At 37.2% G+C, this 24,237-nt stretch overlaps 1 protein-coding gene across 3 annotated transcripts in view; it reads left to right on the forward strand.

Moving 5' to 3' along the window:
* Positions 1–23,947, forward strand: part of C3H5orf34 (chromosome 3 C5orf34 homolog) — a 34,604-nt gene extending 10,657 nt beyond the window's left edge. For all 3 annotated transcript variants that reach the window (XM_045998893.1, XM_045998892.1, XM_045998894.1), the window contains exons 5-13: positions 217–315; positions 1,386–1,509; positions 8,575–8,666; positions 9,748–9,817; positions 10,602–10,772; positions 11,400–11,494; positions 13,588–13,686; positions 18,900–18,940; positions 23,186–23,947. In XM_045998893.1, the coding sequence (XP_045854849.1) occupies positions 217–315; positions 1,386–1,509; positions 8,575–8,666; positions 9,748–9,817; positions 10,602–10,772; positions 11,400–11,494; positions 13,588–13,686; positions 18,900–18,940; positions 23,186–23,379 (985 nt within the window). In that variant the 3' untranslated portion in view covers positions 23,380–23,947. The remainder of the gene's footprint in view (positions 1–216; positions 316–1,385; positions 1,510–8,574; positions 8,667–9,747; positions 9,818–10,601; positions 10,773–11,399; positions 11,495–13,587; positions 13,687–18,899; positions 18,941–23,185) is intronic.
* The last annotated feature ends 290 nt before the right edge of the window (positions 23,948–24,237 follow it).

The raw sequence follows: 24,237 nt of genomic DNA on the forward strand, positions 1-24,237 counted from the left end.
GAATAGGGAGATTGTTAAAAATACTGAAGACAATACATGGAAAAATAAGAAAAGTTTTCAATTTCCTTCCTATGCTTCTATATTAATTTTTACTTTTCTTTGACCTAACAAGTTAAGCAAGAAATATATCTTGTTACAGTAGCACTATTTTGTTGACTTCTAAAGGTAATTATGTTGAGTGACTAGAATTGCAAGCTTGTATTTTGTCCTTCACAGGTGGAATTTTTGTGACTCACTTGCACAAAGACAGTTGGATGAAGAATATTCCTATCCCGAGCTGGTGAAAGTGGTTTGGTACAAAGGTGTAACTTACCGGTAAGGCACCTGTGTTGGAGTGGAAGCTCTTTAGTGATGTCAGAGGGGAGGGAGGCAAACAGACTTCCGCAAAAGGACAATTTTCACCAGGGCCATCATTCTTCTGTTTGGTCCTAAATTTTATAGGTCTCAAAATGTCGTTTTATGAGTGCACATAGGGGTCCTGTGACTGATTCACATTAACCATATTCACAGGATTTTTGTGACAACTTCAGAGCCAGAGAGGATTAGTTTTGCTGGTGAATGAAATACTCATGTCAGTTAGGATACCACTTCCCAGCATTAGGGGATCTAGTTGTCTGAATTAGTCACATCAAAATATTGCCTGTTGAGCATGGAATTAGAGAAGATTAGAGGCTCCTCTGTGTCTGCATTATTCCACTGAATTATGCCTACTGCACCACAAAGTATACCTCTCTGGTGGCTAGAATGCTAATATTGACTAGATTCAGGATTTCACTACTATAAATAATGCCAGAAGAGCCCTGCACAATTTTGTTCTTTGGGCTCTCCTTTTTTAGATGAAAGCCCACTCCCTCCTGACAACATATTCTTCATATTTTTTTTAAATGGACTTAGCTGAAATTTTTACACTTTATATACCCAGTACCTTGAGTGTAGTTGGCTGCCTCAGATGTGATCGGTCACCTTCTCTTAGAGGTGGCTCCTTTCACACATGGCTGATGTCATCCATCAGGTACTGATTCTGCTAGTTTCATTATTGAAGAATAATCCTATTTTCAGGTTCTGGAGTTGTCATATTTAACTTCTTTGCAGTGGACATTTCTTTGGTGATCAGTATATGCTGGCTACCGTGATTGGGGGATACCAGGATGATAAGATGCCTGACTTCCAAAAACTAGGCTCAGTTGTTGAAATAGGTATATTAACCAGTTCTATGTGTTCTATTTATTGTTTGCAAAAAAGTTAATTTAGCTGGTTGGGTGCAGAGTATGAAATTATCCCTTTTGTTGGATAGGCAAAAATCCCATACTACTTTGTTTGTTTGCTCTCATTTATGTTTTAATCTCAATTGAGAAAAAATTTTAATGATTATTTTTCTTCCTTAGACTAAGCCATAAAAATGTGAACTCAATAGAGATTTATCCTGGAGATGGATCTGTTTTCAAATCAGAAGGAGCTTATTTTGGGAGGTATTTTACGTATTATTCCACTCAAGAAGGATCAGAAGAGGTAAGCTGACAGTTAGCTCAAGAATTTGTATATAGCTGTTTCTAAATAATTTTGAATATATGTAGGAAATTTGATCTTTACATAACATTGCTTACCTACACAGTCTGGAGAATTCATATAACCTTTTACCAACATTATCACAACGATTACTAACGCCTTATTTTTACTGCATTCTTATCCTCTATTCTTCCAGTCATTTGCCTAAGTAATTCGTGTTTAGTTTTTTTAAAGATTTTTTTTCTTAAGTAAGCTCCACACCCAAAGTAGGGCTCGAACTTACAACCTTGAGATCAAGAGTCACACATTCTACTGACCGAGACAGCCGGGTGCCCCAATTTACGTTTAAATCAGAAGTTAAATTTAAACTTCTCATGTCATAGAATTTATCAATAAGGAAACCCTAAAACCAGCAGCATTACTTTGAATCAGTATTCTTTTTTGAATTAAAATATGCACATTAAAAGCACATTCTTTTTTTCCCTACCAGGTAACTGTTTGCATATTTAAAATACCTCTCAGCTTCTAAATCTTTATATACAACTAGAAAGTTGAACAAGTTCAACAAGAAAGTTGAACCAGCACAGTTGGTTGGGCCTCCAACTCTTGGTTTTGGCTTGTGTTGTGATCTCAGGGTTGTGGGATTGAGCCCCGTGGTGGGCTCCACGCTGAGCGTGGAGTCTGCTTCGGATTGCCTCTCCCTCAGTCCCTCCCTGCCCTCTTTTAAAAAATAGAGAAAGAAAGTTGAACAAGGTTGTCCTCTGTTTTGAAAACAGTGAAACATAACATGATATATTTAATCTATCAGACCAAAATGTAATCATATGGCTATATTGTTAATTGTCTAAATTTGCTTGTTCCCAGTCTGACATGTGACATCCACCGTTATGTAAGGATCACCATAGGATCACCTGGCTTTGCTTTGAAGGATGGAGCATAATGAATATGTTTTTTTTCCATATTACAGGAGTGGTAAATTATTTGTCAATTTTTCCATCTATACTTCCCACTGTCCCCTCCACTCCCTATTTATATTTTAAGTAAATCCCAAATATCTTTCCATTCATTAATATTTGTATATATATAATATATATATATAGGATGAAATTTTCCCACTGCGTCTATTTGTAGGAAAGATGAAATTTTCCCACTGGGTCTATTTGTAGGAAAGTATTCATTTATTCAGCACATGTTATTTGAGTACTCCTAGGCAGACACTCTGTCAGGCACTGGGTACGATGAAGAGCTCCTACCCTGAAGGGTTCATAACCTAGTAGTCAGATAGGCAAACGAGTAAATGAAATGAAAGTGTGACCAGTATTTTGTGTGTGTGTGTGTGTGTGTGTGTGTGTGTGTGTGTGTGTGTAGTGCATGAGACAATTAAGTAAACAGGCAAATAGAGTAGGTATGGATACCTCTACTGCTGACTGCTATGTACTGGGAGTTTGAAATTGTACAAGATAAATACTGTACATCTTCCTGAAGCTTCAGTTTTACTCAAAGGTATAAAGGAGAAAGATGATCTTTTTTTTAAAAAAATATTTTATTTATTGAGAGCAAGAAAGCACGAGTCGGGGAGAGGGGGAGAGGGAGAGGGAGAAACAGACTCCCTGCCAAGCAAGGAGCCTGACACAGTGCTTGAGTCCAGGACCCTGAGATCACAACCTGAGCTGAAGGTAGACGTTTAACCAACTGAGCCACCCAGGTGCCTCTGGGGTGATAGTTTTTATACTGAAGCAAATATATCAGGGAGGAGAAACATGAGCTTTTGGGATAAAACAGAAGGTCCAGATGAATTGTGCTTTTGTGGTGGACCGCTTTGGGCAGGCTTCACTCTGAGACCTCTGTGAGCAACACTTCACCTCTGTCCACTGGAGTGAAGAGATTTAGAAATCCTGTCTTTTCGGGATAAAATTGTTGACTCCTTACTTTAACCCATACTCAAAAATAAATTCCAGATGGATTAAAGGGCTAAATGTAAGAAACCAAACTTTCTCATGGTTAGGAAAAAATATGGAAGAACGGGGCTTATAATCTCGGGAGAGGGGAGGTCTTCTGAAGTACAACACACAACACTGGAAGGTGTAAAATAAAAGCTTGGCAACCGTGAATTTTTCAAACTTACGTTAAATTTTAAATATTTAACTCCTGTTAAATGAGATAAAACCAAAAAGATAAGCAAAGGCCTAGAAGAAAATATTCTGCATTACAAATCAGAATAAAAAGACCAAAAACAAAAACATAGAAAAATGAGTGAACAATAAGAATGGTTAAGCCATAGAAAAGACAATATAAATAACTCCTAGTATGTGGAAACATTAAGGTTTACTGCTTGCATCAAAGAAATGCAAATTAAAATAATGTATTTTTCACTCATGAAATTGTTGAAATGTTGATAGTGTCTATTGTGGGCAAGGGTGTGGTGAAAAGGGTGCTTTCATAGTACTGGTTGGAGTATAAATTGATTCACCCTTCAGGAAAGACAATGTGATAATATCAAGTTAAATTGGCTAGAAATCCTGCCTCTTAGTATCTATCCTAGCAGAATATTAGCACGTATACACATAGAAATACGGCCAGGGATGTGGATTGTAGCATTGCCTGTAGTAACAAAAAACTGGAGGCAGTCGAAATGCATCAGTAGAGAAATGGTGAACTGAGCTGTGTGGTCAGATTATGGGGACGCTGTGCAGCAGTTTAAAAGAATGAGGAAGATGTAGATACAGAGAAAGAGATTGAAAGATCTCCAAGATACTGTGAAAAAGGAAAGTTGCAGAAGAACGTGTACAGTGATATCTTTTGTAAAGAACAAAAAACCCAAACCCAAATATATGACTGTATATAGTACACATGTAAATGCACGGGGGAAGATCTGGGCAGATAAAAATGAAACTGAAGGGACAACTGGGTGGCTCAGTCGATGAAGCATCTGACTCTTGATTTTGGCTCAGGTCATGACCTCAGGGTTGTGAGAATGAGCCAGCATCAGGCTCTGTGCTCAGCAGGGAGTCTGCTTGAGATTCTCTCTCTCCCTCTCTTTCTGCCTCTTCCACTCATGCTCTTTCTCTCTCAAATCAATAGATAAATCTTTAAGAAAAAAAATGAACTGAAGTGGTTACTTTTGGGGAGGAGTGTGGGATTTTGTAGGGGAGGGAAAGTTGGGAGGGACTTAAATCTTGTATTTTTTTTTTTTTTGCTTTGCCCCCCCCAAATATTAGTGATATATTGCTACTTGTATACTTAAATTTTTAAATAGGAAATATATAATTACTTCTGTAGAGATAAGAACTTGGTGCTCTGGAACCACATTAGGAGGGGCACCTGACCCAGAATGGGGGAAAAATCTTCTGGAGGATGCTATGGCTGAGCTAGGATCTATAATTACATTTTTATTTTATTTTTTAAGTAATCTCCACACCCAATATGGCACTCAGACTCACAACCCCAAGTCAAGAGTTGGATCAAGAGTTAGATCCTCTACTCTAAGCCTGGCAGGTATCCCTAGACCTATAATTTTAAAGAAGGAGTTATACAGAAAAAGAATAGAGGTTGGAGGAGTATATAGCTGAGGGAACATACTTCACTCCTTGCATGGCTGGTTTCTTGTTGGTAAAATTGCTATTTAAGTGTCACCTCCGCAAGGAGGCTTTTCCTGACTATCCAAATTAGAGAAGCTACCTATGACACTGTCATGGTTCCCTCCTTTTTTTTTTTTTTTATTTCCCAGCAATTAATACTATGTGACATTTTCTTACTGATTAATGTTCATTTGCTAACTAGCCCACACTAGAAGTAAGCCCTGTCTTGTTCAACACACCGTTTATGCTAGAGCATGAAAAAGATAGATAAACGTCACCTAACTAGAGGCTGGGGCGAGTATGGAGTGTTGAAGGAAATGAAAATGCTATACATAGACGGAATGCTAGAGAGATCTAATGTTGGGGGGAATGTCCAGGCAAAAGACTAAACCACAAAGTTGGGCCAGCTCATAAATGGGGCATGGGAAACCATATTGGTTTTGCAGAGCCACTGAAGGATTTAAGTAGGGAAATGGCATCCTATTTTTGTTAGGTCATTTCAGAGGAAGATAAACTGTAGTGGGGAAGAGGTAAACCAGTTAGAAGACATGTATAGCAGTTCAGGGAAGGCAGTATGAGGACTAGGCAATGGTAATGAGAATGATGGTGATGGGAATGGACACAAGAAATATTAAGGAAACAGAACTGATGACTGACTGGATAGCGGGGATGAGGAAGGAGTTAAAAATGATGACAGATTATTAAATAAATCAGTGAGTGGTGGTGCCAAGCACATTATTAAGCCAAAATTTTATCAAATCTAAATTGTTTTAATGATGGCTCCTTTTCGATCTTACCAGGAGATATCAATAAAACATTTAAATTCTATTAGATCTCAACCCCATTTTCCTAAAAGGTACTCTTAATTATAAGGTATATTCAGGTGTATAAGGTGTATAAGGTGTATTCAGATTTCAGAGGTGTTAAGTTGTGAAAAATGAGCATCTTAGAATTAATGGAGTAGAAAAGTAGATAGAGGAGTAGAAAAGACAAGAACTCTTGGGATGCTTGGGTGGCTCAGTTGGTTAAGTGTCTGCCTTCAGCTCAGGTCATGATCCCAGGGTTCTGGGATCAAGTCCTGCATGAGGCTTCTTGCTCAGCAGGGAGCCTGCTTCTCCCTCTCCTTCTACTTCTTCCCCTGCTTGTGCTCCCTTTATTCCTCTCTCTCTCTGGCAAATAAATATATAAAATCTTAAAAAACAAAACAAGAACGCTAAAGGAACTCAGTAACCAATAGAGGAAGATATAAACAGTTAAAATCCAATAGTTTGCGTGCTATCATGTGCCTTAGCACATTGCTGGGGATACAGAGGTCAGCAAAACAGACAGCCTCTAGGTTCATGAAGTTCTATCCTAGCAGGGAAGACAGACATTAAGTAAAAAAGTATTAAGTAGAAATCATAATGAAAACCAAGAAGCTAGAGTGGAGGGTACTGTGCTTGTGGACATAACTAGGTTTTACCTAGTCTGTGGACCTCAGTAATGGCTTCCCTGAGAAGAAGGGAAAGTAGGAGTTAGACAAAGGGAGATGATGGAGGAGAGAACTGAGTTCTGGGTAGAGAGAACACACCATAGGTATATACGAAGTATAGAAGGAGAAAATGCAGATTTTTGAAATGAAGGTCATTCCATTTTTTACATGTCAAAGTGAGATATCCAGTGGAGAAGCTTAGTAGAGGTTTAGATACTCAGTCTACAGTCCAGGATAAAAGAGGAGGGATTATTTTTTTGATGACCTACTATATACTAAATTCTGCCCTGGGTGCTTTATCTATGAATTATATCATTGATCCTCAGTCTAGATGGTGGGTAGTATCCCCATTTCATATGTTGCATGCGTCATGGTTTATAAAAGTCTGCATAAGGGGCACCTGAGTGGCTCTATCGGTTGGGTCTCCAACTCTTGGTTTCAGCTGGGGTGGTGGTCTTCTCTCCTAGTTGTGAGATTGAACCTGCCTGTGTGGGGCTCCTGCTTACTGTGGAGTCTGCTCCAGATTCTTCCTTCTCCTTCTCCCCACAATGCCTGCCCTCCCTCCCCCCTCCACCAGTCCCTGCTCCATGCACTTTCTCTCTTAAATAAATAAATGGATAAAATCTTAAAAAACAAAAACAAAAATGTTACATAAACCTGCCTGTCATTACAGTTAGTAAGAGACATACCTGTGATTTGAATCCAGTTTTGTTTTATTTTATTTATTTATTTTTTTAAAGATTTTATTTATTTATTTGACAGAGAGAAAGATCACAAGTAGGCAGAGAGGCAGGCAGAGAGAGAGGAGGAAGCAGGCTCCCTGCAGAGCAGAGAGCCCGATGCGGGGCTCGATCCCAGGACCCTGAGATCATGACCTGAGCCGAAGGCAGCGGCTTAATCCACTGAGCCACCCAGGCGCCCCCTGAATCCAGTTTTGTTTTAACTTCAAAGCCCATCTTCTCTCACTGATGGTAAAGTATGGATGGGCTATATTCTCTTGTGGTTCAAATTAGATCTGTGCTACTTCTTAGCCCTCAAATTTCGGTTTTCTTATCTAAAAAAAAAAATAGGTATTAATAGTTCTTATCTCAGAGTTGTTTTGAGGAGTAAATGAAATAAACCATGTACATTTCATAGCATAGTACCTAGCATATAGTATATGTTCAATAAATGTTAGCTGTTGATGTTATATTTATTATGCACACAACTCTGGACTCTGCTGGGATTACCCAGGAAGAAGTCAGGAAATCAGAAAACAAGGCTGAATATAGAACCCCAGGGAAACACAAATATTAATGAGTCTGAGAAAGAGGGAATTCAGAGGGAATAACAAAATTTTTTTTCAATTCAAGAAGCTGAACTTATAAGGAATACGTCTTCCACAAATTGTAGCAATAGTTCTTCCATTAATAAAATATAATAGGGCGCCTGGGTGGTTCAGACACTGCCTTCAGCTCAGGTCATGATCTCAGGGTCCTGGGATCGAGTCCCGCATCGGGCTCTCTGCTCAGCGGGGAGCCTGCTTCCCTCTCTCTCTCTCTGCCTCTCTGTCTACTTGTGATCTCTCTCTGGCGAATAAATAAATAAAATCTTTAAAAAAATATATAATAAAATTGTATATTTGTTCAACTAAAATAGTTTTTTAAAACCTATATAGGCTTTTTTTCCCCTTTTGGTCTGAGGGGTAAAGGGGGGAACTTATATGATAAGTTTTCTGCTAATGTGTAGGAAAATTAATGTGGTTGCTATATTAAGTACAGCCAAAATTTGAACTGTGCAGTAAATTATAGGGCATTAGAATGCAACTTTTGTAACTCTCCAGGATGAAAGCTAGATTTTAAAAAATGGGAAAAAGGAAAAGCATAAAATACCTTTAAAAATATACCTTTTAAGGGCTTTTGATGAAGTTAAAATAACAGCTTGCCATGTCACAATATAAATACAAAACTGAAAAAAAATGGTTAATTAAAAATGGCTAGGATTTATTATTGAGCTGTTTCATTTTAAATTAATTTTCAGAGAGAAGAGAAAACTTATTCAGTAAATAACCTTCCTCCTGATAGACCAGGAAGTCTGTTCTCTGTGTGTTCTCTAATTAAACAGGCAACCAGGTAAGTTCTTCGCTTTCAACTGACTCACATGTTTTCTGTTTGAGAATCTTGATACATTTTCTGGTGATTAGGCTTAGATTAAGAATTTGTAGATACAGTGGAAGTAAGTGTTTTGGTGAAATCGGTCAGTTTTTCTGGTCTCTTCATTTATAAAGTAAGGTAATCACATCATTATAAGAGTACTTCTGGCTTTGAAATTTAAAATTAAATATAGAGAAACATCCAAATATGGCAAACAAGTGGTGGTAGGAAATGAGTGCCTTTTCTCTGGGTGAGTGTAGTGAGTGCATCATCATTGTGCCTTGGAATCAGCTGAGGATTTCATGATGCCTTTTACTTTTTCATGCTTTTTTATCTTCAGAGTAGTAGAGATTCTGAAAATGAAGTATAGTTTGGTACTTTGGCTCATATGTTTTTTAAAATTCTACTAACTAATTAATCCATGGCAGTCAGAACCATGAAAGTGTATTGTTGGATTAAATTATTTATTTTTTTTTTAGATTTTATTTATTTATTTGACAGACGGAGATCACAAACAAGTAAGCAGAGAGGCAGGCAGAGAGGGGGCGGGGGGAAGCAGGCTCCCCGCTGAGCAGAGAGCCCAATGCGGGGCTCGATAACAGGACCCTGGGATCATGACCTGAGCCAAAGGCAGAGGCTTTAACCCACTGAGCCATCCAGGCGCCCCTAAATTATTTATTTTTACAAATGTCTAAGCAACTTCCAAACTAGATTTGAAAGAGCAAGATTGGTAATTTGATTTCCCACAGACAGCTGATCCAACTCCCTAGCATTCTGAGACAATAGAAAGGAGCACCTGAAAATTCGCTCCATTTGGAGTCATTTCATTGCTAAAAAAAAGTCAGAGGAGTAACCTTAACTATGTAAGATTAACACAAAAGAAAGCAACCCCCTTCCAGGGGAATAGAGGTTTTCTGGAAGAAAAGTGTTCTGAACATATTTTAGTGGAAATGGAAATTTACTTTCCTAACATGTTGTAGAGTACTGAGAATGCGTTGCTAGACTTGGAAAATGCCATCATTATTTGCAAATGTTTAAGTACTGTTTTTCACGTTCACAGAATTCTTCAACATTGTACCAAGACAAGGCTTTCTTTAAGCCATAATTATCGTATATGCTGCTGGAAAATGGTATCGTAAAATTATTATTCTTATTATTATTTTAAAGATTTTTATTTTTAAGTAATCTCTATACCCAGTTTAGGGCCTGAACAATCCTGAGATCAAGAGGTCACATGCTCCACTGACTGAGACAGCCAGGGGCCCCTTAAAATTATTTTAAAAGCAAGATTTTTAAAATTGTTTTATTGTTTGCATACATACCTCTAAGTTCAAGTTACTTTCATCTAAGTCAAGTGAGAAATTCTTTGTAACATTAATATTGCTTTTTAAGAAAAATATCCACGTACTAGAAAAACACTGCAAAGTACAGCTTTTATGTTATACTTTGTCTGTAATTTGTGTTTCTTTTTTCTTCGTGGAGAAAGAGGGCAGGGGAATTGATTGGATTTAAAGTATGTGGAAACGTAGTTCTTTTAAACTATGATATTACAGTATTCTATTGTATTTCCATAACTGTAAAAGTAAATTCTTTAACATTGACTTAAAGGAAATGATTCTCAGACTTTGATTTCTGTACCTGTACTAATTTAGTTACAAACGTATATGTTGCTGTAGTTCCTAATGTTTTTCTGTGTTCTACGTAAAATTCAGAAGAACCGTGACTTTCCAAAGATATTAGAACTTAAACTGCTTGTCATAACCTAATTTGGGTATCCACTTATGGAAAAGTCAAAATAGATGTAAGGATTCTACGGTATCCAACTTCTGAATAAAGTTGCTTCAGAGTTTCATAATTATTTAAGTCAATAATGGATAACTCTCTTTCCTGCTATTTTTATTAACTTGGTTTTAGGTACCTGGGATAAAGGATAACAATATACTGCCTTTGCTTTTGAGAGAATCACTCATACCCAGCGTGGGAAGATTTCTTGCATATTCTGATGACAAAGTACATGCTCTCTTTTTAGACGGCATTACTCTAACCCTAAATTGGAATTTCAGCTCTTTTATTGAAAAGAGACAGGTAATTATATTTCAGACTGAAATCTAAGTTTTTTTAATCTGTGGAAATAGAACAAAGAAAATAAAGTACCACACTATTTCTTTTTTTTTTTTTTTTTTTTTAAGATTTTATTTATTTATTTGACAGTGAGAGAGAGATTACAAGTAGGCAGAGAGGCAGACAGAGAGAGAGAGAGAGAGGGAAGCAGGCTCCCTGCCGAGCAGAGAGCCTGATGTGGGACTCGATCCCAGGACGCTGAGATCATGACCTGAGCCGAAGGCAGCGGCTTAACCCACTGAGCCACCCAGGCGCCCCAGTACCACACTATTTCAATTTATTTTTTGAAGTGTAAAATCCGTTAAGAAGTTTTAGTGATCTCATTGGATTTCCTAGCAAAAACCAGAAAGGATGACAAATAATCATTCTTATAAAGGTAACTGATTATATAGAGAAGAACTGGTATAGAGGGGTAGTTAAATAATACCATAATCCTTGTAAAAGATAACTTTTAAATTAATTAAAATAAAGTTTTAATGATTCATCTACTTATTATTTTTTAAATTGATAAATTAGAGAGGCTTTTCTTGCATTGTATGTTTGTTTCAGTTTTGAAATGATAAAACTTACCTTTCCTCCTTGCTTCTTAAGGTAAATCAAGGTCTTAACTTAGGTTGGGGTAGGTTAACTTTTCCTGATGGACAAGATCAGTTAATTCAGATTGAACATCCTGGACCATATGAAAGGTACTGAAAAGCAGTTTTAAAAATTCTCCCCTCCCCCCCACTTTTTGGTAAAGATTTTATTTATTTATTTGACAGAGAGAGAGAGAATATAAGCAGGGGGAGCGGCAGGGAGAGGAAGAGGGGAAAGCAGGCTCCCTGCTGAGCAGAAAGCCCTACTCGGGGCTCCATCCCAAGATCCTGGGATCATGACCTGAGCCTAAGGCAGAGGTTTAACCTACTGAGCCACCCAAGTGCCCCTAAAAATTTTTTTTTAATAATGACTTTTCCTCTTAGGGGGGAAGCATATAAACATTATTTATTTATTTATTTATTTATTTTTAATTTTTTTAAGATTTTATTTATTTATTTGACAGCAAGAGAGAGAGATCACAAGTAGGCAGAGAGGCAGGCAGAGAGAGAGAGAGAGAGAGAGGGAAGCAGGCTCCCTGCCGAGCAGAGAGCCCGATGTGGGACTCGATCCCAGGACCCTGAGATCATGACCTGAGCTGAAGGCAGTGGCTTAACCCACTGAGCCACCCAGGCGCCCTAAACATTATTTAAATGTTATAGATATTTTTAGTTTTTCCGAGTAGATAATGTGCATGATGTTATTCCAGCAGGTTTCAGAGTTTACAATAATACTGGCATCTAGCATAACTAAATAAATCAAGTCAGCTTTAATCATTTCCATTTGTATTCAAGTGGTTTGTCAAAATAAATGTTTTCAATATAACTGACTTGCTGAGGAATTTGGGCTGTGGACAGCTGTGTTACCAATTAATTAATCCCTTAACCATTTTGGGGTAAGGTTTATACAAATAACTAAACTTAAGTATATTTCTATAAAGTGGAATAAAATTAATTCGCTGATGCTTAAGATGGAGAAGATTCTTGAAATCAGCTTTTTATGAAATTTTTTTTGCTTTTGGTTTATGTAATTTGTTATAATCAGTCAACTTGAACATTCTCGACATGTTACTGATTTTACTTGAGAATATTCACAAAAGAATTGCTTTTTTTTAACCTCACAAATTTATTTTTCTGTTGGGATTTATTGTATTTTGGTCTAAATGCTCCAACATTCATTGCTGGCTTGAATAATTTGCATAAAAAATTTAGTGTCTTAGGGCCCCTGGGTGGCTCAGTTGGTGAAATGTCTGACTCTTGATTTTGGCTAAGGTCATGATCTTGGGGTTGTGGGATCAAGCCCTAAGTCTGCTTGAGATTCTCTTCCTGTCCCTCAGCTCTTCCCCTCCCTCTGCTTGCATGCGCACCCAAGCATATACTCTCTCTGTCTAAAATAAATCTTTTCAAAAAACTACAGTATTTAGCAAACATTCTATTTGTTTCAGCTCAATACTTCAGATCATATAATTTTATATAATATGTTTACATTATAAATTTATATAATTTATATGTATAAATTTATATAAATTTTATATATTTATATAAATTTATATAAATTTGTTTATATATTTATAATATATCTATAAATTTATATATTTTTTATAATTTTATAATTTATAATTTTTATAAATTTATACAAATTTATATATTATATATTTATATAAATTTTTATATATTTTATGAATTTATATAAATAAACTTCTATAAATTTATATATAAACATGTAATTATAATTATACATTTATAATGTATAAATTATATATTAATGGGTGTGTTCTGGTTTAAATTTTATTTATTTTTGGTGGGTTTATTTTTTTTTAATTTTAGAAAACAAATGCTCACTTGTCTTAAGGTATAAAGACATTTTCATTATAAAACATAATGAAACTCATTTTACTTTGTAAAACTAAAAGGAGACTTTAGACATTTAAATTTGAATTTTGAGTGAAATCCAAGTATCACTTTGTTCTGATTCTTAAATCTCATCTTTATTAATCATGACTATGAGTAAATCATTTTATCCTTGATGAATAATGAAAAAAACTTGCCTTTTCCATTTCCTTTAAAAAAGATTTAAAAAATTGCCCACTTGGGAATTTATCCTTTTCCCCCAAGTTGTCTTAATAATTTTTCCTTTCTAAAAAATGCTTTTATAAATATTACACAAGCTCATTTTTCAAATATTTCTTTTAATGTTTTTAATCTAGATATGTGACAGCAATTATATCATGGTGCAGAAGACTGACCCAGACTAGTCAGAGAGAGATGCCCACACATCCTTCATCTTCTCTTGTTGAAGAACATTGGTATGTATATTTCTTTCAAATTTCATCTGTGTAGGAGAGACACAAAAATTAAAAACATCAAATGGTAAACTCTAAGACTTTTGCTGATAGCTTAAGCTTGAAAATAATTTATCTTTAATCAGATACTTATTACATTTCACCATATTTTATCTGAAGGTCAGAAAATTGCATTGAAAATTTCATATCAAAATGTGTGACTCCTTTAATGTGATAAGTTCATCCTGAAAACTTTATGGAAAATTTTAAAGGGGTTTTTTAAAATTTTAGTAATATTAAGAGAAGTAAAATGTTGACTAACATAATAAACTTTTAGAAAAAGTTGATTTTGAAATCATTTCCATCATATTAATTACCTCTCCCATATTAATTGGAAAATCAACAAAGTATTTTAGTCCCTCCTGTGTGCCTTTCAGTGTGCAGGGGATTGGGCTTCAAAGGAATATTTAGGGAAGTTAAGACTTTTTAGGGAGGGAGCAAGGGCAGAGGTAAAAAACATTTTGTCCTGTGAAGACAGGAAGAAAACAGTTTTTATGGAGCAGATACTGTCTGTTCGATGGATAGGAATGGATCTTGTGATCAGTAGAGGAGCTCAGACTTGATGGAATTACTAGTACCTAAGTAGAACGAATGGCAGAAAGAAAGGTCATTAGGAAGGTTAGTATCACTGAGTAGCTAATCTGAGTATACAGGTATCCCCTGCTTTTCGAAAGTTTGTGTTATTACACCACTGCACTTTTACGAAAGACCTCCACCAGTTTGTTCCCGGTTTTCTCCGGAGCCACCACCCTGAACATGCCTGATCTTGTCTGATCTCAGAAGCTAAGCAGGATGGGGACCCGTTACTACTTGGATGGGAGTATGTACCTGTTTTTGCTAATCAAAAGAAATCCAAAAAGGATTTTCGGTTTTAAGAAAAAAAGGAAAAAGTGAAAATAGCATTCAGTATTTTGCCGTGAGCTCTTATAGAGGCAACTTGTACCCTGAGCAGGGAGAGTGGCACCTCTGGGCTCCTTCCCTGGGAGCTACACTCAGCCGCTCAGCTTCAAGCCGCCAGAGCTTTGAATATGGCTGGAGCCTCTGTGCTTTCTCTCAGTTTATTTTGTGCATCCATCAGCAAGATGAGTCCTCAGGTCTCAAAAAAAAGCCTAAGAGGTTATTTTTTGGGTGTGGGAAAGATCAAAAAATTGTCCATAAACATTAGTGGTAATTATTTTTCAACTTTATGCCATTTCTGTGTGTGATAGTTTTCATAGGAACTCTGTAGTTTTGGATAGTGGAGGAAGCCTGTGTTGGAAAAGAGGGATACCAGGAATAATTTAGGAAACTTTAAGGTAGTTTGTATGATGTCTTAGCATTGCATGGTGGAAAAAAATACAAACATTAAGCCTGATTCTTATCACCTTTTCCTAAATTACTTAGAGAAAGAGGTACAAATCAAATCAGTAGATGTTATTGGAATGACTTAGGTATCCTAAGGATTCAGCTTTCCAGATCTTCCATTCTTCAGCTACAGCCCATTTGGGAGCAGAAGAGTTGCCCAAGTAGCTGGCAAAAAAATGTAGTTGGGATGAAAGGGAAATTGTATGTGACTGTGAGATTGGTCACTTCATCATCGCTCAGCTGGCAAGGTTTCAAGATGCTAGCCTTTTCATAGGAAGGCTTTGAAGAGGATAACTTTTGAGACAGATGCAAAGTGAGGGCTTGCGGGAAGTGCATACTGGTGATAGTAGCTCTGGGGGAAAGCAGCGAGGAGCAGCAGAAAAACAGAGAAACCGAGGAAGAGTAGAGAGAGGAGATGCAGCCCCTGACAGTAGCTCCATTTCCCTTGCAAAGCTCAAGACATCTCCACCATGATTTGTTTTCTTGTCAAAGAAGGGCAGTTGAAGGAAGAGAATGGATTGCATAATGAAGAGCTATCAGAATTCATTTCAGTATTTTTTTCCAACTCACCTTCTATTATTAATTTACTGATTCAACTTTTTAATAGGGATGCTAGTCAAAACATTGAACAGCAGATAGTTCACAAGAAGTTGGTTCATCATATGAGCAACAGCATTAAAGGTAGTTTGTATTGTTTGCTTATGGCCAGAAAAATATGTGCTATGTAGGGAAAAAAGAGTGTTTTGCAATGATGAAGAATCAGCAGGCTTTGGAGTAAATCATATCCAAGTCTTTACCACAGATGCTTAAAGTGTTCCGAGATCTCTTTCATTCTCCATCCAGAGGCTGGAGTATAAGGAAAGAGAGCAAGTTGACAAGGAGGTATATGTGTCCCACTGTAGTAAAGCCAGTAAGAAAACAAGTTCTATACCCCTTTGTGAACCATGAAGACTATTCAAGAGACTCGAATAGAGAGATCTTTTAGATAGTAAAGTCCTCATTAATTTTGCAGAGAGCTACATGAGTTACACTATTTCCTAGTTGTGTCCACTACTCATATTTCATTCTAGCTTAATGAGGAAAAAGAAAGAACACACACGTAAGAGAGTCTGCTGGAGTTGTACAAATTTAGCCCTCTGCCCGGTACCAGTTGCTCTAATAACTGTTTCTGTGGAACATGGCTTAAGAGTTAATGTTCATCGTGTCAACCATTCCAATCAAGGAGAAGAGAATGTTTAGTGTGTTTAGTATATTGTGTTTAAGAAAACAGTAGGTAGTCTATTCCAGAATAAATTTTTTTTCTCATTTTATTTATTTTTTTCAGCATAACAGTATTCATTGTTTTTGCACAACACCCAGTGCTATTCCAGAATAAATTTAATAAGAAATACTTACTATGTTTTGGGGCACTTGGGTGGCTCAGTCAATTAAGTATTTAACTCTTGATTTTGGCTCAGATCATGATCTCAGCGTTCTGAGATGGAGCCCCGTGTGGGACTCCGTGTTAGGCATGGAGCCTGCTTAAGATTCTTTCTCTCCCAGGACACCTGGGTGGCTCAGTTGGTTAAGCAGCTGCCTTCAGCTCAGGTCATGATCCCAGTGTCCTGGGATCGAGTCCCACATCGGGCTCCTTGCTCGGCAGGGAGCCTGCTTCTCCCTCTGCCTCTGTCTGCCTGTGCTCGCGCTCTCTCTCTCTCTGACAAATAAATAAATAAAATCTTTAAAAAAAAAAAGATTCTTTCTCTCCCTCTGCCACCCACCCTCTCCTTCTCTAAAGGAAGGAAGGAAGAGAGGGAGAAAAGGAGGAAGCGAAGAGAAGAAAGAAAAGGGAAAGAAGGAAGGAAGAAAAAGGAAGAAAGGAAGGAAAGAAGGGAGAGAGGGAGGGAGGAAGGAAGGAAAGACTTATTATGTTTTGACACTTAATTCAACTGTGTAAAAGCTTAGCTCTCCAAAATTATCTCTTTCTGAAGAGTTTCATATAAATGAGGTCTCATTATATGTGCAAAGTACAGAAGAACAACAAAAACATCTTTTCTCCTGAAAAAAACAATCTAGGTTTGAAGATCAGAAAATTAAAGAGTTTAAAAGAAGGTATTGCGGGCGCCTGGGTGGCTCAGTGGGTTAAGCCTCTGCCTTCGGCTCAGGTCATGATCCCAGGGTCCTGGGATCGAGCCCCGCATCGGGCTCTCTGCTCAGCGGGGAGCCTGCTTCCTCCTCTCTCTCCGCCTGCTTCTCTGCCTACTTGTGGTCTCTGTCAAATAAATAAATAAAATCTTAAAAAAAAAAAAAAAAGATTCTCTTTAAAAAAAAAAAGGTATTGCAAATCAGTATATGATTAGTTAACATAAGGCTATAGGAATTCAAAGGAGGGAGCATTCCTTTCATAGAAGTGATAGGATTTTACTAGTTTTTGGGGTTTTTTAGATTTATTTATTTGAGAGAGAGAGGAGAGAGTACGTCCATGTACACATATGCAAGTGTGGGAGGGGGGCAGAGGAGGAGGGAGAGGAACAAGCAGACCCCCTACTGAACATGGAGCCTGATGCAGGGCTCCATCCCATGACCCTGAGATCATGACCTGAGCCAAAATCAAGGGTCGGCTGCTTAACTGACTGAGCCACCCAGGCACTCCTAATTTTAGTAGGTTTTTAAAGTTTGACTAAACTTTGAGGAGGAAAGCAGAGGTTATGCCAGGTTAGTATTAAAAAGTTAGAGCCGACAGGACCTGTGGGTGGACAGGCTCCTAAAGGAATGGTGCCTGGCACTCCAGCAGCATATGGGCGAGGGAGAGCAGAATATGAAGCCCCAAACAAAAAGCTCTGATTTTATTTTATGCTTATTGTATTTATTTTATTTTTTGATGTGATATCTAGGATTTCATTCTGGTTTGCTTTTGTCTTTTCTTTGGTTAGATACCAATCTTTTAAATTCTTGCATTTTAGTGAGAAATCTACCTTTTTATGGATGTTGAGTTTTTTTTTTACCTAATATTTGCAAATGGTCTGTTTGAGCAAGTAAAATTAGGTAATACAGTGTTTCAAACAGGGGAACTTCCCCCCCTTTTTATTTACTTTCTTTATTAACTGTGCAGTGTCCCTCAGGTTATGGCAGTGTACCTTGTACCACTGAATTTCCAAACTGTACTTTTTTTTTTAACTGTGTTTCAGATAAATAGAAAAAATGGGTTATTAAAAAAAGAAAAAAGAGTTGTAGCAAGAATGCCCATTACCTTTAAATGTCATTACTTGATTTAAAAGTCCTCGAGGGGCGCCTGGGTGGCTCAGTGGGTTAAAGCCTCTGCCTTCGGCTCAGGTCATGATCTCAGGGTCCTGGGATCGAGCCCTGCATTGGGCTCTCTGCTAACCAGGGAGCTTGCTTCTTCCTCTCTCTCTGCCTGCCTCTCTGACTACTTGTGATCTCTGTCTGTCAAATAAATAAATAAAATTAAAAAAATAAAATAAAAGTCCTCGAGGTGGGGACTTTTATACATTTTCCTTATTCATTAAAAGCACTCAAGTAAGTATTGGTTGAGTCAAGTTGATGTGTTGCTAAATAAAGCCAATATAAAGAGAATTCTTTTTTTTTTTTTAAAGATTTTATTTTTAAGTAATTACACCCAACATGGGGCTTGATCTTACAACCCCAAGATCAAGAGTCACACACTCCACTGACTGAGCCAGCCAGGCACACCTGTAAAGAGAATTCTTAACTTCTGGGCTCTTCTATCTATAATTCTAAACTTTATGAAAAAAAATCAAGTATACTTATTTGAAATATTGTAGCTATAAAAGAATCAGACAACTATCATGAACTTACTTTTTCTTTTTGCACAGGTCTGTGGCCTCTGAGCTTGAAAAAATAAAGAAGTTTAACTGTATCCTTTAAACTAAATTTATTGTCCTGCATAATTACTCCCTTTCCATTCTAGGCTTAATTCATGAGTCTGTGCTTTATATTATATATTCTGAAGTTTTCTAGAATAACATTTAAGATCTATCTTAGCTATAGAAGATGCATCATGTCAATATTTTACTTTTGAATGAGTTTGAATGGGGCAAAGGGCAGTGAACCAGGGATAGGTCTCCTACGGAGACTTTTTCACTTATATAATATTATTTTCTCCATGTCCTCACCAACGCTTATTATCTATTGTCTTCGGATAATAGCCATTCTAATAAGTATAAGGTAATACCTCACTGTGGTTTTGATTTGCATTTCCATAATGATTAGTGATAATAAGCACCCTTCCATATACCTGTTGACAATTTGTAGGTCTTTGGGAAAATATCCATTTAGTTCCTCTGACCATTTTTTTAATCAGAAAAATGTCCTTGGTGTCCTTCGATGTGCAGAAGAGTTTTAGTTTGATGCAGTTCCATTTGTTTATTTTTGCTTTTGTTGCCTTTGCTTTAGGTATCAGAACCAAAAAATCACTGCCAAGACAGATGTCAAAGAGCTTACCACCTGTTTTCTTCTGGGGTTTTATGATCTCAGGTCATATGTTCAAGTCCTCAGTCCATTTTTAGTTGATTTTTGTGTATGATGGAAGATAGGGATCCAGTTTTCCCAACTTCTCTTATTGAAGAGACCGTCTTTTCCCCATTGTATATTCTTGGCTCCTTTGTTGTCAGTCAGATGCTCAACTGACTGAGCCATCCGAGTGCCTCCGTGGGTTTATTTCTAGACTCTCTATTATGGTCCATTGAGCTATATATCTTTTTTTATGCCCATGCCGTACTGTTTTGATTACTGTAACTTCATGATATAGTTTGAAATCAGGAAGCATTATGCCTCCAACTTTGGTTTTCTTGAGATTGTTCTGGCTAGGGGCACCTCGGTGGCTCAGTGGGTTAAAGCCTCTGCCTTCGGCTCAGCTCATGATCCTGGGGTCCTGGGATCAAGCCCTGCATCAGGCTCTCTCTCAGTAGGGAGCCTGCCCCCCCCACCTCTGCCTGCCTCTCTGCCTACTTGTGATGTGTGTCTGTCAAATAAATAAATAAATAATCTTAAAAAAAAAATGTTGTTCTGGCTATTTGGGTTCTTTTATGTTTCCACAGAAATTTTAGGATTATTTGTTCTATTTCTTCATAAAATGCTGTTGGAATTTGATAGGGATTGCTTTGAATTTGTAGATTGCTTTGGTTAGCATGGACATTTTTACAATATTAATTATTTTTTTTTAAGATTTTTATTTATTTATTTGTTAGAGGGAGAGAGGGAGCACGAGCACAGGCAGGCAGATGGTAGGCAGAGGCAGAGGGAGAAGCAGGCTCCCTGCCAAGCAAGGAGCCCGATGTGGGACTCAATCCCAGGACACTGGAATCATGACCTGAGCCGAAGGCAGCTGTTTAACCAACTGAGCCACCCAGGTGTCCCTACAATATTAATTCTTCTAATTCATGAGTACAAAATATCTTTCCATTTATTTGCGTCTTCTTTAGTTTTCATCATAAATGTCTTTCAGTATACAGATCTTTCACCTCCTTGCTTTAATGTATTCCTAGGTATTTTATTCTTTTTGATATAATTATAAATGGGATTGTTTTCTTAATTTGATAGTTTGTTATTAGTTATAGAAATACAATTGATTTTTATAAATTGATTTTATATCCTGAAACTTTACTGAATTTATTAGGTTTTTTGTTTTTTTTGTTTTTTTAAGAGAGAGAGAGGAGGGGGAGAGGAAGAGGGAGAGAGAGAATTTTATTTATTTTAGAAGATTTTATTTGAGAGAGAGCATGAGAGGACAAGTGATGGAGAGGGAGAAGTAGGCTTCCCACTGAGCAGGAAGCCCAATGCAGGACTTGATCCCAAGATCATGACCTGAGCTGAAGGCACATGCTTAATGGACTGAGCCACCCAGGTGCCCTGAGAGAGAGAGAATTTTAAGCAGGCTCCACACCCAGCATGGAGCCCAACACAAGACTCCATCTCACAACCCTGAGATCATGACCTGAGCCAAAAATCAAGAGTCAGATGCTTAACTGAATGAGCCATTCAGGCGCCCCTGAATTTATTAGTTCTGAGAGTTTTTTTGGTGGAGTCTTCAGGATCTTTTGTATATATTATCATGGCATCTACAAATAGAAACAGTTTTACTTTTCTGATTTGGATGCCTTTTTCTTTTTTTGCTAATTGCTTGGGCTAGGACAGTGTGTTGAATAAGAGTGGCGATAGTGGGCATCCTTATCTTATTCCTGATCTTGGAGGAAAAGTTTTCAGTTTTTTACCACTGAGTATGATGTTAGCTCTGGGCTGGTCATACATGGCCTTTATTATCATGAGGTAAGTTCCCTCTCTACCCAGTTTGTTAAGAACTTTTCTGCATCTATTGAGATAATCAGATAATTTTTTATCCATTTTGTTAATATAGTGTATCACATTGATTTTCATATGCTGAACCATCCTTGCATTCCTAGAATAAATCTCATGTGATCATGGTGTATGATCATTTTAAGGTATTGTTGCATTCCGTTTGCTAATATTTTGTTGAGGACTTTTGCATCTATATTCAGCAGAGATATTGGCCTGTAATTTTAAAAAAAATTTTTTTTTAATTTTTTTTAAGATTTTATTTATTTGACAGACCAAGATCACAAGTAGGCAGAGAGGCAGGCAGAGAGAGAGGAAGGGAAGCAGGCTCTCTGCAGGCTCCCTGCTGAGCAGAGAGCCTGATGCGGGGCTTGATCCCAGGACCCTGAGCCAAAGGCAGAGGCTTTAACAACACTGAGCCACCCAGGTGCCCCTAAAAATTATTTTTAAAGTAACCTCTACACCCAGTGTGGGGCTTGAATACATGACCCTGAGATCAAGATCGTACACTTTTCTGACTGAGTCAGCCAGGCACCCCTGTAATTTTTTCTTGTAGTGTTTTTATCTGGTTTTGGTTGTTAGGGTAATGCTGGACTTGTAAAATGAGTTTGGACATATCCCTTCCTCTTCTATTTTTGGAAGATTTTGAGAAAGATTAATATTAATTCTTATTAAATGTTGGTTGGAATTCACCCGTGAAACCAACTAGTCCTGGGCTCTTATTTGTTGGGAGGTTTTAGACTACTGATTCAATTTCCTTATTAGTGATTTGTCTGTTCAGATTTTCTATTTTAAGATTCAGTCTTGGTAGGTTGTGTGTTTCTAGGAATCTGTTTCCTCTAGGTCGTCCTATTTGTTGGAATATAATTTGACTCATTTTTCTTATGAAATTTTTTATTCTGTACATTCCTACCCCATTCATCTCATTTCTTTTATCTTGTGATATTTCTGTCATCCTATTCAAATAATAAAGTAGCTCTGCATCAGAGGACAGGTTTCTTTCCACTCTATATCATTCATTCATTCATGCTGGTGAGGGGCAGAGGGAGAGAATCTTAAACTTTTTTTTTAAGATTTTATTTATTTCTTTGACAGAGGGATCACAGGCAGAGAGAGAGAGAGAGAGAGGAAGGGAAGCAGGCTCCCTGCTGAGCCGAGAGCCTGACGTGGGGCTCGATTCCAGGATGCTGGGATCATGACCTGAGCGGAACGCAGAGTAACCCCCTGAGCCACCCAGGTGCCCCAAGAGAGAGAATCTTAAGCAGGCTCCATGCCCACTAGCAGTGCCCGGAGGGGAGGGGTCAGTCAGTTAAGCGTCTGGCTCTTGATTTCGCCTCAGATAGTGATCTCTGGGTTATGAGATTGATTCCTGTATCAGGCTCTGTGCTGAGTCTGCTTAAAATTCTCTCTCCCTCTGCCCCTCCCCCACATCCCTCTCTCAAAAAAATTTTTAAGAATACACTGCACAGATTATTTATATTCCTCTCACTGCTACTTTTGTTCTTTTATTCCCATATCACTCTTCACTTAAAGAAATGTTGAGATTTTAATTCTTTTATCTCCTATCACCAAACTTCCATTCAAATATATCTACTCTCTTTCCTTTCTTCCTCTCTTACATATTAACCAGTTTCCTCATCTTTAAGGGGTAGATCTTGATTAGTTCTGAAGTACCAAATCTATTATGAATCCTAGAGATCTTCCTAACAGAGAAATAATATTTTAATATGAAGACCAGGCTTTCTGAAATTAAATGTACTTATATAAAGAAAAATGTGGGGGAAAACTCCTTAACTAAGCAACTCAGTGTTATTGGAGAACAGTGGTATCCTAAACCAGATTTCTAACAGAAAAAACAAACAGTCATCTGATCATTATGAATCAGAATCTCCAGAAACCTTGCTGGAAGAAGTTAATGAAAAGAGAGTATCAATGGCATTGAAAAAAACCTCTGAAATCCTTCAGGATATTGACTGTCTTCTATCAAATTCTAAAAAATGAAAAACGGAATTATTATATACCTTAAGGATGTTGTTTCAAATGACTAGTATAAAATTATTAGTAAGCCAAGAAATTATATATATATTACTTCTTTGTGATGATTATATGAAAAATGACATCTAACTTTGGAGGTACCTAACTTGTAAATTTAAAAATATCTATAATGTACTTTATTAATAAAGAACTGTTTTAGAATTTTGAACAATTTCTGATTTCAGATTAGAAAATTTTATAAAATTATAGTTGCTGTTTTGTCTTATTAATCATTCACTATTAATCCTCAAGGTTTTTTTTTTTCTTTTTAAATATGCAGAATTGTGTGCATTTGGTCATTTGCTATTTCAACAGAACTACAAAAGAGAATTTGATCTTTACACACACACACACACACACACACACACACACACACACAATATTGCTTCAAGCTAAGAATCAAGCTCTTCAGCAAAGACTAGATTTTAGGGGTGCCTGGGTGGCTCAGTGGATTAAGCCGCTGCCTTCGGCTCAGGTCATGATCTCAGGGTCCTGGGATCGAGCCCCGCATCGGGCTCTCTGCTCTGCAGGGAGACTGCTTCCTCCTCTCTCTCTGCCTGCCTCTCTGCCTACTTGTGATCTCTCTCTCTGTCAAATAAATAAATAAAATCTTAAAAAAAAAAAATACTAGATTTTATCTGAATTGTCTCATATTTACATTTCTTTTGAACATCTGAAAAAAATTTATGCTACACAAGTGTGTGAAACTAAAATAGCTCATCAGAAATGCTTCATTGCAACCTAGTGCTGTTTACTGGGAAAGCACAAAACCACACATCTGAAGGGACTTAAAGATTAGACCAATATAGCAGAAATGTTCTAATT

This window comes from Meles meles, chromosome 3 (genome assembly GCF_922984935.1).
Source record: "Meles meles chromosome 3, mMelMel3.1 paternal haplotype, whole genome shotgun sequence".
Classification (NCBI taxonomy): Eukaryota; Metazoa; Chordata; class Mammalia; order Carnivora; family Mustelidae; genus Meles; species Meles meles.